Genomic DNA, 15,060 nt, shown 5'->3' with positions numbered 1-15,060 from the left:
TTGGAAACGCAGAATCAGATTTCCTTTGTTTATGCTCAATAAAATATATAATGTATTTAGAGGATCATTTTATTGCCATCTAACACAGTAGGATGTAATTGAAATCTTATCATAAAATCTATAATCATTCTTGTTGTATGCTTTGTATTGTAAATATTCAGGTGCTGATACCCCTTGCCAAGATGGTCACCAAGACGCACCTTGATTATGTACCCTGCACCCGTGTTCGAATCCTTGCAACTGCGTAACACAATATTTTTTTTAATCTGAATAGATAATTATACAGGATCATTTTATCTTAGAGAAAATCAAAAGCGAAACTGAAATAACTTATTAAAATAAATACAATAAATATATTTATGATATTGTTGTAGATGTGCTGATACCCCCTTGCCATATTGGTCACCGCAATACATTATCTTATAGAGGCCCTGTGTTGGAATCCTTGTAAATGCATAACACAACATTTTATTTAATCTGAATAGATAGTTATACGGGATCATTTTATCTTAGAGAAAATCAAAGAACTATTCATTGGACTACACGCCGAGTATGATAAACAAAAATTATGTACAAGGAACTATTTATTGAACTTCCGATCCTAAGAGTAAAGTTTTTAAAATAATTTTCTAGAGTAAATATAAATCCAATGTTATATTTCCAATATACCTCTTTGATAATAGAGACATTAAATATTCGCGTACTCCCGATAAAAGTAACAAGTTACCAAAAAATTGTACGGAGTAGAACAAAATTAGCTCAGTTCTCTGATTTCTTTATCACTAAAATGATCTCGTAAATGATCTGTGACAAATTCAAATAATATGTTATTTCCTTGTAAATAATCATGGTCGCAAGCAACGAGTCTTTATCACTCACTAAAATGATCCCTAAACCCTATTATAATCTGATGACATTTTAATTTTTATCTATTTAGATTCAGATGATTTCACAACAATTATTGATTTTTCATTCAATTATAACATTTGTGTACCGTTATACAATCAGGTTAGCATAAATAAAATATATATATCGCTTAAAACAAATCGAGGTGATTTCTAAACAATTATTTAAATATGTGTGTACCGTTATAAAATTAGGTTAACATAAATAAAATATATATAACTTGATACAAATTATTGTCATACGAACATTTTCGCGTATTATTAAATATTATTTTTTACTATCAATTTGGGTTTTCTTAAGATCATGACTTATATATATTTTTTTTAAATTTATTATTTATATTAATTATTTGTTATAACCAATGTTGATAAACAATATGGATAATAAATGTTGTGTTAGTCCCCATAAAAAAACTTTACGGCTGCACATAACATGAAATATAGGCGTGAAAAAATAACTCATACTATATATAGTTAAATGATACTTATAATTATATGTTGACGATTTTTACACTAAATTTAATAATTTCCATAAAAGTAATGAGTTACCCAAATAACATTCCAATTCTGTAAATATGATTTTTTTTTATTAAAATGATCCCATAATTGATTTGTTAATATTTGCAACATAATTTTTATTTTTTTATATTTTTTTATATATAGGACTTAGAATGAAATTATTTCTAAACAATTATTTATTTTTCATTCAAATTATAATATTTGTGTAACGTTATACAATTAGGTTAATGTAAATAAAATATACGGAGTATATAACTTAAAAAAAATTGAGATGATTTCTAAATAATTATTTATTTGTTTGTGTACCATTATAAAATTAGGTTATCATAAATAAAATATATATATATAACTTGACACAAATTATTGTCGTATGGATATTTTTCGCGTATTATTCAATATTATTCTTTACTATCATTTTGGGTTTTCTTAAGATCATGACTTATATTTTTTTTAAATGTAATATTCATATTAATTAATTGTTACAACCAATGTTGATAAACAATGGGGATAATAAATTTTGTGTTAGTCCCCATAAACAAACTTTACGGCTACACATATCACGAAGTATAGGCGGTTAAAAATAACTCATATTATTCATAATGATACTATATATAGTTCAATGATACTTATAATTATACATTGACGATTTTTACACTAAATCTAATCATTTTCATAAAAGTAACGAGTTACCCAAAATATATTCTTAATTCTATAACTATGATTTATAGTTTATTAAAATGATCCCATAAATGATTTGTTAACATTTGTAACATAATTTTTATTATTTTTTATTTTTTTATATAGGATTTAGATTGAGATGATTTCTAAACAATTATTTATTTTGATCAAAGTTTTCCGAATTTTTGGGAGTGGTATATTTTACGTAAATCTATTTTTTTTAATAGGACCACAAAATATTTAGTTTTGAACACAACAAATACAATTAACATGGTGTTAATTTTAGGAGGGGTTTGTTTTACATATAATCTCTTTTGTGTAAATGATCAAAACAATCAACTTTTTACATATAACATGATTTAGTTTCAGAGAAGGGTTTATAGTACATAGAATATGTTTTGTTTTTAAAGGATCAACTATAATTACTTTTGAACACAACAAATAAAATTCATAATGATTTTGGTTTATCAATTGAAAGAAACGTGGGATTTTTAAAAAATAAAATCCTAACCTATTGTTAAGATTCGAACACGGGTGAATGTTAGGCAAAAGCGTTGAAGTTACCACCACTATGACAAGGGGTATCAGCACGTCTACAATTGCAATACCAATTTATACGACTTATAAAAATCAATGATCCCATAAAAAGATGTCATCTTTTAAAAACATTGTTTTTGCTAGAGCCAGGATTGGAAGGCATGTTGATCGCAAATATATTGAAGTTCAAGCGGTAAAGCAATGACCATAAGTCCATGATGACAAAGGGGTATCAGCACATTAACATTTGCAATACAAAACATTTTTATCTATATGGAGGGAGTATGATTTTAGTTCTTTTAATCATATATATATATTTTTTAAATTCTGATGGTATCAATTAACAAATCACCTCTTCGTATAATACAATAAAATAAGAAAATAACTTCATCACGAATGAATTAAGTCGTGAAAGCTTTCACTTGACAAATGAATTAATTTCATCACGAGAGTCTTCACCACGTCGAATTATGAACCCAAGTTGATTCCTGATGCACAAAGGGTAATTCAGATAAATTTTTTTTATTTTTATTTTTATTTTTTGATGAATAAGTTCAACAAACACGAGTTTATTTTTTGACGGAGTGTTTTAATTGTGAAATATCTTGTTAATAAATGTTGCATTTGAAGAGATCGTGTTTTAATTTGTGGGATCGTTACATGTATACTGAAATCGGAATACATACTGTTTATGAACTTCATTAGCTATCGTATCTTGTATAAAATTTTAGGTAGCCCACTATGATGTGCTGATACCCCCCGTTAAATTGGTTACTTGATTACCCTTACACTAGCTAAACCCGTGTTTGAACCTATGTGGTTGTTGAAAAATAATATATTTTTTCCCTATTCATTTTTTATTTATTTTAATGAGTATTTTTTATACAAATTCTACAACCAAAACATATTTAGGAGTATCGTCTATACAATTTCTAGAATCAAAATCATAACTTAATCAAACAGGTTTATTGCTATACAAAAGGTTCAACATTGTCACTTCCAATTCATCATCTCCAGATTTGTAGAAGACGAATAATAGTTACATCCATTGCAATATTAACTATTTTTTCCAGCCATTGCAATAGGTCCAGCTTTTGTCACTTTCAATTCATCATTTCCAGTACATCTCAACTGAAACACTATAATAAATATGATTGAAAATCTCTTAGTAATTTCATCAAACAGGTTATATGCACCTCACTAAATCCATGGAAGTTCTTTTAATGGCAGACTTTTATATGCCTCGAAAAAAATTATAACTCATTTAGATAGTTAATGCATTTGAAAATGGCAGAAAATAGAATGAGAAATAGAAATTCAGAGGGTGGGAAAAATGAATCACATACTTTGCAGTTGCTTTAGCAATATAAACCAGAAAAATGGCTCTTTGCAGTTCTCTTATTATTAGTGGGAAAGATGAAAATTTGAGGTGAAGAGGTGTTTGGCGCAAATATGAAAAATGGGTATTTTGGCGCAATTAAATCCCGCTCAAAGAACAGAATGACGCAAATGGCTGAAAATATTTGCCGCCCAAAAAATATTTTTCAGAAAGCTTTTCCCTCTCTTTTTTTAGTGGGATTTGTGAGATGGCATTGTGTAATTGGTGGTGTGCAAGATACCTTTGCACACCAAGTGTATCCCTAGCCTTTTCCCAAGTCAATAAAAGTAACTTTGAAATACTAATGAAGGTATTTATAAAAATAATGACAATATTTATCAACACAATGACACTATTTATAAAAACAATGACAATATGCTTACTAAAAAACATAATTATTCTAGAACACAATTAGAAAACGAAAAACAAAACAAACAATACTCCAAATAATCAATGACGGAGTATAATACAACAATGACAATAATCAAATAATCAATGTGAAGGATTACAATATATTGAAATGCAGTTATGTCATATAAACTCTGTAGTTATGTCATATATTCGCTTTATTTCTTTTACCGCCTTCTTTCTTTGTAATTGAAAATAGTTGTGGAGCTAGATTTTTATCACAGTATTGTTTCCAAAATGAGGAGAAAAGCGCTTGTTTGTTGTACTAGAATTTGGAGTAGTTCGTGCATTAGGCTCAACCTAGATATTTTGTATTTGATCCTCATCTAGTGTAAAAACTATGATTGTTTATTCAGTGTATGTGGGTTTTACCACTAACAATAAATTATAAATTATAACGATATCAAAAAATTAGTAACCGATTTCGAAGGTGATTCAATTTTTCATGACGTAAGTTAACTCTTTATAATATGCATGTGGAAACATTTATTATGATCTAATATGTTGTAAATAAATTGGTTAGATCTTAACTTAAAAATTAATATGTTGTGCATAAATTATATATATCATATTTGGCGTGTAAATTTGTAAATGAGATATTTGAAGTATATAAATCTTAATATTTCCTCAAAAAAAAAAAAAAAGATCCTATAAATTAATACTCAAATGTTTTTAAAAATTAATTTTTTGCTCTTGTTAGGATTCGAACACGGGTACGCGCAATTACATTATATGCTCAAGCAGTGTTGCAATGATCATTATGGCAAGGGGGTTATAAGCACATCCACATTTGCAACATATTTGTTTAAATATATTCTTGTGTAGACCGTGTATGATTTTAGTTCATGTTTGGATTTCCTTAAAACTGACATGATCCCATAACTTCATAGTCAAAAGTATATACTACCTCCGTTCCTAAATGATCTTTACAATTACTATTTGCACGGTAATTAAGGAATTTTGGTGAACATGTGATGGTGGGGTAACAAATGGAAAATGAGTGGCTATAAATTGTCCAACAATGTGAGTGGGTGGAAACTAATATTAAAGTATTGTGAGTGGGTAAGTTATGGTGGGCCAAATAAGAGTAAAAATGGAATAAAGTAGGAGTGTAAAGAACTTTCAGGAACGGACTAAAACGGAAAGCGTAAAGAACTTTTAGGAACGGAGGTAGTATATATATATATATATATATATATATATATATATATATATATATATATATATATATATATATATATGTTAAATTTCTTACACAAGTGTATGCAATTTTTTTAAAAGCTCAAGCCACATACCGGTGACCATTATAACAAAGTGGTATCAACACATCAACTTTTGCAACGGAAGTTGTTTTAAATATTTGCATTGCGTATGATTTTACTATATTTTGTGATTTTCTTAAAGTAAAAATGATCCCGTAAAATCATAGCTAATCTTTTAAAGTCATAGCCAAATTTAAAGAAGTTCAATATTTCATGGAAGGATGAAGAAAGGAAGTATGATTATGTGATGGTTTCGAAGTTTATCGATCAAATATGAATTTCAATTGGGATTATAGACTGTTTATGTATTAACTCTAAATTTTAATTAGGATTAAAAATTTTTAGAGCACGATCAAGGGAGTTTTGTCTTAAGACTTTTTTCAATTGCCATGTCAGCATTTCATTAATATTTAATAATTAAATTGTTGTTAAGACTTTTTAAGATTCAATCAAATTTAGCTCTTCACCCATCAAATTCATATAAGACTTGTAAATTTATGTACAATATTAATTTCATTATTTAATTTAACTCACACACCAAGTCTTAAGCTGAGTCTTAGTTTTTCAAGACTCAATTTAAGACTTTGTTAAAACTCGTCTACTTGAATGCTACAATTTCTATGTGTCTTATCTTAAGACTGATGAGTCTTATGCCACGTCAGCACAATTCAAATCTTAAGACCTAGGGCTGATCATGCTCTTAGTTTGTTAGGTCCGAATTTAAATTGGGATTTCTTAATAGCAAAGTTATTAGAACCTGATTTTAATTTGGTTTCTCAATTGGTTGTATTTCATCCTTCAATTCGTCATCAAGAACAATGTCCCAGGAAATCTCCACCAAAAAATTTGATTAAACATGCCGAAAGATTCACCATCAACGCCAATGTTGCCGAAAATCACCAACGACAGTTCTATTAAACTCGTTAAAGTTTTGACATGAACAACTATGTCGCCGAATTTTTTTTGGAAGAGGAAGAACAAAAAAAACTTCTCTCACTTGTGAATAAACAAGGAAAGGAAAAAATATTTTCTCTCTCCTATGAAAAAATCAGCAAAAAAAAGTCATTAATAATGTTTATTGGAATTTGTAAAAATTTTGAAATTCAATTTTGATATTTTTAAAAGAAATCTGAAATTTTTAGAGGAAGTTGAAAGGATGACATATTTAAAGATTGCATATCAACCAATGAGAAGCTTGGTGTACAATATGCTTTGTACACTCGGTGTACATGTAGTATTATCCGACCTTAGTAGCCAAAATTAGAAACAAAAGTATAATTTTGGGACGCCCAATTTAGAAAACAAGACTATAATTTTGGGACGTAGGGAGTAGGTTTTATAAGTATTTTTTGAGTTCGAGTGAAACTTCAAGCCTTTTTCAAGCCTGTACGGCTGCACTCGATAAAAAGTACGGAGTATATGCCGATAAAACAAAACAATATATTAAAAAGTTTCTTAATCGATCAATACTAAAATTAAAAATCTATTGGATAATTTATGTAAAATGTTCAACATTAGGCATTAGTATAATTATTCTTAATCAACATGTATTATTTTTAACGAGCTTACGAAGCTTTCGAGCCTGATAACATTGAGCTTGAGTTCGAGTATGATTTATTTAGTTACCGAACAATAAATTCAAGCTTGGTTCATTAATGAACGAATCGAGCCGGATCTAAATAATCAGGACTCACGAGGACATGAATGGGTGTAAATTCACTTGAACATAAATTAATAACTACTGTAAATAAAAAAAGCATAAAGCATGTTTTTTTTTTTGACAACTAACTACATAATCATAAGCTTAGTATCTCAAGGCTCAAGGCTCAAGGCTCAAGGCTCAAGGCTCAAGGCTCAAGCCACATAAATGGTGTAGATTTACTATAATGAAATGGACCATCATAATAGCTATGAATATGATTGCCTGTTAAACTGTAAACACCCATGTCCCTACCCCTGCTATTTGATTCATACATACATATGTCTATGGCGAGCCGCCTTAAAATCATCTGTAAAATAAATGGAGTTAGGTTTAAAGACATTATCAACAGAGACATTAACGGAATAAGAAGAGTTTGAACCCACGAAAATTGCTATATCTTCCAAGTGAACTACTCTTTTAGCCGTCCCAATGTAAGGATTCGTTAATGTAAGCCGTCTTAGGTTATTTTGTTAAGCCGTATCCCTTCTGTCAGATGCCACTTCAGGCCATCTAACAGAAGGGATTCCCCCCTATATAGACTGCCATACATAGCTTGGTCATGACCAGTGCCTTTGTATCGCAAACAAGCAAAGCATCATACTACTAATTTCAATGGCTGAATTCAATTCCAGATTGAACTTAAAATCTTAAAAGAAGTAATTCAATTCCAAAATCCTTGTTTGGGAAACATGATAATTGTCACACACAGTGACACAACTAAACAACTACGTACTCCAGCCATACTATTGTAATTCCTTAGACATATTGTATCATATTTTCTAAGATATACATTTTCTACATCAATCACCAAGACAAAATGTTGTGTTAAGCTCTTTTCTACTCTAATCACAAAATATACCTCACTTTTCTTCTATTCCGGTCACCAAAACTACATATTGCAATCAACACAATCAGTTAACAGAGGGCCGGCTGAAATCATCCGTCGGTGGTGCTTGTAACTTCGCCAACGCCTCACTGCCAAATATTTTACATACAATTGATCAACAACACTCATAGCAATTATATATCCAAGTACAAGGGTAGACCAGAAAAAAATAAATAAAAAAATCACGCGTATTTTTGAATCTTCCTTCAAAACTACTACCTGTGAGCATCTCGGAGCTCCGTATTGAGAGGATCATACTTACACGCGTTCTCAAATTCTGCTACTGCATTTTTATAGTCCTGCACCAATACAAAGTTATCACAAAATCAGAACTTATTCCAAAAACCAGATATTAAAACATGATCATATATGGACATAGATAGACCTTCAGCATCATATAGGCTACTCCTGCAACGTAATATCCCTTAGCCCATTCTGGTTTCAGTCTAATACAGCATTCTGCATCCGAGAGTGCAAGATCACCCTCGTTCATGCGGGACCAGCAAAAGCTCCTGTTGGATAACACTATCTCATCTGTTGGGTTCAACCTGGTAGCCTATTCCAGTTAAAGAATGAAAAAAACAACAATACTCAGATTGCAGCATCAAAAGATTACAGCATACTAACAATACTCAGATTGCAGCATCAAATAATTGCAGCATCTACCTCTGTATACCAGTAAATTGCATGTAAAAACTCAGATTGCAGCATCAAAAGATTGCAGCATACTAACAATACTCAGATTATAGTTCAGTTTTAATTTTTTTTTTTACCTCTGTATACCAGTAAACTGCATTCATGTACTCATTTGTTATCATGGCTTGTGCTCCATTTTCTTTTGCTTCTAAGAATTTTGCTGGCATTTTGAGTTGCCGCTGCAAGTTATGAAATGTGGTAACAATAAACCATCAAATTTTTATAATTACAACATTAAACTCCACATAACTAACTCCTTGACTGACTTTTTCCAGATTGCCAACCTTCAATGTGCATTTTAAAACAATTCATATATGATTGCACCTTTAACTAAAATAGCTCAGTCATGATACATGCCCAGATGCTAGGGAAAGCTTTCAGTGAAATTGTTGTCAACATTCTTACAACCCCATACTTCACCACCAATCAAATATGAGCTACATATATGAGATACAATAACTGAGTTCACTTCAGAAACCATCCCAGCGCCTTTGCTCAAAGTCACACTAGAAGATGAAAGGAAATTTATAATTACAAAAAATGAGGTGGTGTTCCCAGGAATGATAAGGAATTCTTATGATATTATGGAAAACAAATATCTGAGTTCATGGAAGAGCATGAAAAGGATTCATCTACAAAGATGTTCTAAGTAAGCAGGACCTAATAGAAGGGGAAAGGATCTACCCAAATGGAGCTACAGAGGTGATAGTATAGAGATTACATCTACTGATGGACTATCAAGTACATTAAGCTCATGTAATAGCCAACAGATGTAGGAAAATAACCTGAGTTTTTTCTTCCTCAGAGTTGAGATACTCGTGAATTCCATGAATGCTCCAGGTCGGAATATGAGGAATACGATCAGTAACATCAAAGAGGATGTCTGCAACTGCAAGATTACCTTCAGCAGCCGCAATTTCAATAGGTTTATAATCATACTGAAATAGAAGACACAGTAATAAGTCAAGCATATACACTCAGAGAAAGGTAGATAAGAATACGAGTTTAAGGCCAAAACTCTTAAAAGCGTGTGAGTGTTATCTTTCACTCACAAAATTAGTAGTATTAGGATCAGCTCCAGCTTTAAGCAAGCATTTGATAATATCTATATTGCCAGCAGATAAAGCCACAATCAAAGGTTTTTCTCCTTGTAAACCAAGATTCGGGTCAGCACCATGCTGCACCAAGTATAACAGAATAATCAGCCTCTAATAACTGAATAATCACAGGTTAATATTTCTGCCATCCTAATTAAAGATATGAGATGCTTTTGTGATACGGAGTTAGTTGAATTCCTAACTCTACTCCCTAAAGTCATCATAAGTTGATTGAACTTTGAAATGAGGACATATATGAACTTCAATCATGTAACATTTGTACTGTCCTCAAACACAAATATACATTGGGGTTCACAACGGTCCTCAAGAAAAATAAACAGAGAGAAGCATATAATAGTACCTTGAGCAATATCCTTACGCAATCAAGAGAGTTCTCTAGGATGGTAACTATCAACGGGTTCAATGTGGGATGACAAGAATAATTTGGCTGCAGCATGAAAGAAGAAGGTTCATTGCAAACAGAGAAGGTAACATCACGTACATACAGAATTTACAAGATCTTTTTCATCTTATGTATTTGATGTACATTTTTATAAATTAAAGCATCATTTGTAAGATATCAGTAAAAGGAAAATATAACGTGTCATAGCTCATGAGTCATGACGGTAGAGAAGGAAGAGTTTCTAGCAAAGCAAGTCAATCAACATGTGCGCAAATAAAGCTATGACACTTGACTTTGGACCAAAAACATGGAAGTTTGAGACTTGACACTAGGTGACATACCACTACAGCACTACCCAAGGCCAAGTAACATCAAGTCACAAAGTACATACATCAACAACAAAGACATTAATCAAAGTGTTGTCACATACATTAGCTTTATGACCAAGCAAAATCTTAATAGCATCTTTCATGCCATATCCAGCGGCCTGTCGCAATGGCGTGCCTCTAGAAGCCGATGGCGCATCAACTTCAGCACCTTTTTTTATTAACAGTTTCACAAGGTCTTTTCTTCCTGCAACAGTAAAGCCAAGTTTAAAGGACAGAACATTCTTATTTCATCTATAGCGCTAGCTTGACAACCCAAATGAATAAGACGTGTAATTTAAACTAGTAATGTGACAAGACTCATACATACAACAACGTAACTCAGAGGCTCTTTTAGATACCATTTTTAGCAGCATAGTGCAATGGAGTTAATCCATTAAGGCTTGACAAATTAGGATTTGCACCATGACCCAGTAGAAAAGAAGAAGTCATGTAATGCCCTTCCATAACCGCAAAATGCAGAGGGGTGTAACCTGTCAAATAGCCCATATAAACTCAAAATAAACCCAAGAAAGCTTATTCTTATGCATATCATACCCAAGAAACATCAAAATACCAGTATTATTTAAGTTTCTAGATCAAAATTCATAGCAAGACAACAAAAATAAACAAAATATCTTTACAATGCTAGGCATGGATGATATCAAATACATATAAAGAAACAATATAAAACAAAAAAAAACCAAGTAATTGCAGGAAGCTAATACGACCAAATGACGTGGTAATAAATTCAATAACGCGAGATTAACAATAAAAACCCCCAAAGTGGCACAATTCGATCAGTAATCACAATGTATACCTAAACTAACCCAATAATTTACATGATTCACATGATTACAGGCTTAGAAGTTAAAACAACACACATTAACTAAAAACCCTAAAAGTGCACAAATCGCAATTCGATCAAGAATAATAAGTATAATTCTTGAAAGAATCATTTACCCATTAAATCTTGGCTATTAACATCAAATTTGATAGTACCAACTAGGTATTTGCAGATTGGAGTTCGACCCTCGGAAGCAGCAACGTGTAGAATTGTACGCTCCTTCGAGTCTTTTTCTCCCAAGATTTCTTTCGTCGTCTGTTTTCCAAACTTATCAGTAACCTGTTTCACCATTTCTGCAAACAAAAAAGTTGGCAAGAACTCAATTCCAGTATGAATTAATTACAAAAATTACGAGTATTAATTTTAATAAAAAACAAAAATATAATAATTATAATAATAATGATAATAATAATGTTACCTTTCATGAGTTTAAGGTCTCCAAGAGAAGCTGCTGTGAAGATTTGACTCATGGTGGAAATTTGAAGAAAATCTACGCAAATGATTTTAGGGATTCAAATTGGCGAAGACGAAGACGAAGACGAAGAAGTTATTTGAGTGATTTTAGTGTCTGAGTGATTTGATTTCGTTGTCTGTTTTATTTGTCAAATTGGCGGTTAAAGGGCAACCGTGCCACGTAAGTTTTCTACTTATTTTTTGTTAGCAAATTTTGTAGAGTTAAAATGGAAATGTCCACGTAAGAATATAAAGAGTTCGTTAAACATTGCCCTAAAATCTAAAGTTAAACTGCCTTTTTACGAGAAATTATTTTAATAAATAATATATTCTACTAATTAATTAATATTTTATAAATAAGGAAATTTAAAGAAAATATAGAGCCTATGTAGCACTTATTTATTTTTCATTTTGTTAAAAAGTATATTTATTTTTCAATTTTTTCTTCACGTCGGTTCACCGTCAAACTCCCCCTTCAAGATGTCGGTCGGGCCCAGGGTCGTCTCTGGCAATTTGGAGGTCCTGTGCTAAATACAGATATTGGGGAATTATTTAATGTAAAACAGATAATTTAATACGGGGAATTATTTAATGTAAAACACATAATTATTTAAAGTAAAACGGGGAATTATTTAATGTAAAACACATAACACGTATTTTTTTTATTAAAATAATAAATTTCTTTTTGAAGGTAAAATAAATAAAAACTTAGGACCAAGTTAGTAAATTAGTTTAAATTAGTTTAAATTAGTAAATTTAAGTAGGATATTTGGCCCATTTAACTTGGTGAAAATGTGATTTTTTTGTTAAAAAATGTTTATGAAAGATATTTTCAAAACAAGGGATTGTTCGTAATTAATCGAAAGATAGGATGTTTTGAGAATAACAAGTAAATGTAGGATTGTTATAATCCATTTTCCTCACATGTATATGGAGTATCATATTTGTGATACTATTTGTCAAAAATGTTACACACCGTATTATATTTGTAGCTATTCTTACAAAGGAAATACTTCGTATCTAGTTGTGGAAGTACATAGAATATTAATTAAAGTTACTACTCCCTATTAAATTTCAGATGCTTAAAATACTAGTTTTACCAAACAGTTGATGCAAACACTTACCTTATCACTTTCAGCACCTTATCAGTTTCAGGTGTTACCTTATCAGTTTCAGCTAACTTATCAGTTTCAGCTCAATTTCAGCTAGTGTTACCAAACAGAGCCTTAGTTTGTTAGGTCAGAATTTAAATTGGGATTTCTTAATAGCAAATTTATTAGAACCTGATTTTAATTTGGTTTCTCAATTGGTTGTATTTCATCCTTCAATGAAGTATTGAATCTTCGTCATTAAGAACAATGTCCCAGGAAATCTCCACCAAAAAGTTTGATTAAACCTGCCGAAAGATTCACCATCACGCCAATGTTGCCGAAAATCACCAACGACAATTCGATTAAACTCGTTAAAGTTTTAACATGAACAACAATGTCGCCGAAATTTGTTTAGAAGAGGAAGAACAAAAACGTTTTCTCTCTCTTGTGAATAAACAAGGAAAGGAAAAAAAATATTTTCTCTCTCATATGAAAAAAATCAGCAAAAAAAAAGTCATTAATAATGTTTATTGGAAATTGTAAAACTTTTGAAATTCAAATTTGAAATTTTTAAAAGAAATCTGAATTTTTTAGAGTAAGTTGAAAGGACGACATATTTAAAGATTGCATATCAACCAATGAGAAGCTTGGTGTACAATATGCTTTGTACACTCGGTGTACATGTAATATTACCCGACTTTAGTAGCCAAAATTAGAAACAAAAGTATAATTTTGGGACGCCCAATTTAGAAAACAAGACTATAATTTTGGGACGGAGGGAGTAAGTTTTTGTTGATTCTTGAGTTTTGACGATGACAAACTTAAGCTATACTTACAAATTGGTTATCTAAGGAATGTCAGGGACAGGTTAACATGAAGCGATCAGTACACTTAGCAAGAACAAGAGTACAGTGATACCAGCTGAGAAGCCATGAAGAGAACAAGTTCAAAACAAGGATTAAGATTGAAGCCAAAGACCAAAAAGAATGTTGGCTAGGAAGTCTTCTAAGTATCGAAAGATATAAGATCAGTGTAACTCAGATACTGCTTAGTATGGGAACAAAGTCTTTTCGTAGAGTCCAAATTATATTTTTGAAACAAAAATAAATTAGTTTATTTCTAGATAAGCTTAGAAGTTTGAAACTGATTTTACAAATCCTACTTGAGGTAATATGCTTGTGAATTTGAGTTGCTATACAACTCTTAAATCCGTAGAGATAGATTTTATAAAACGCATTTTAATGAGTTTATTTGCGAAAATCTATCTTTTGAAAAGAGTCCTAAATTGTGTTGAATTGGAATCTAGGGTTAACTCTTCGTTCTTATAAATAAACTTCAAGTTATTTACGAAAGTTTTTATCAGACTTTTTGCTATCAAACCGGAAGCTTTCAGGTATCACCCTTAAAGTTTTAATCTTTAAAAGTGTCTGTTCCTGTTCCCATATAGAGCAGTATTTGTTACTTGGTTTTATATCTTGTGTTAGTATTTAAGTTTAATATCTATTCGTTTTATCATTGTGTTGAGTTATTGTATGATAAGCCCGAGTCAGGCTTACTTAAGCAAGAGTGAAAGATCTCGCAAGAGATCCGTGAGGTGAAGCAGTTGAGGGACTGTTTTCATAAGGGAAGGAACAAAGAGGGTTGTTCCTAGTCATCTGTGATCAGAGACGATTTACAGATTGTGGCCCGAGTAGATTAGGCTTGTAAAGAAACTGAGTTGTTTTGCCTAATTAGTAAAAGTGTTTAAGTCCCCAAAGGGGCCGTGGTTTTTTCCTCTCTATTGGGCCTAGAGAGTTTTCCACGCTAAATCTTGCTTGCATATTTTACTGTTTC

At 31.1% G+C, this 15,060-nt stretch overlaps 1 protein-coding gene across 1 annotated transcript; it reads right to left on the bottom strand.

Moving 5' to 3' along the window:
• Nucleotides 1–8,022: 8,022 nt before the first annotated feature.
• LOC110798183 (uncharacterized) lies at nucleotides 8,023–12,341 on the bottom strand. The gene is made up of 11 exons (XM_056831791.1): nucleotides 12,102–12,341; nucleotides 11,800–11,976; nucleotides 11,199–11,330; nucleotides 10,902–11,044; nucleotides 10,430–10,516; nucleotides 10,024–10,149; nucleotides 9,757–9,909; nucleotides 9,049–9,150; nucleotides 8,661–8,831; nucleotides 8,495–8,574; nucleotides 8,023–8,364 (listed from the first exon to the last, which is right to left on the bottom strand). Exons 1-11 carry the CDS (start codon nucleotides 12,151–12,153, stop codon nucleotides 8,301–8,303), a joined length of 1,287 nt encoding a protein of 428 aa, XP_056687769.1. The 5' UTR covers nucleotides 12,154–12,341; the 3' UTR covers nucleotides 8,023–8,300.
• Nucleotides 12,342–15,060: the final 2,719 nt, after the last annotated feature.

Source organism: Spinacia oleracea, chromosome 6, assembly GCF_020520425.1.
Source record: "Spinacia oleracea cultivar Varoflay chromosome 6, BTI_SOV_V1, whole genome shotgun sequence".
Classification (NCBI taxonomy): domain Eukaryota; kingdom Viridiplantae; phylum Streptophyta; class Magnoliopsida; order Caryophyllales; family Amaranthaceae; genus Spinacia; species Spinacia oleracea.
This window is presented reverse-complemented; position numbering and strand designations above follow the sequence as displayed.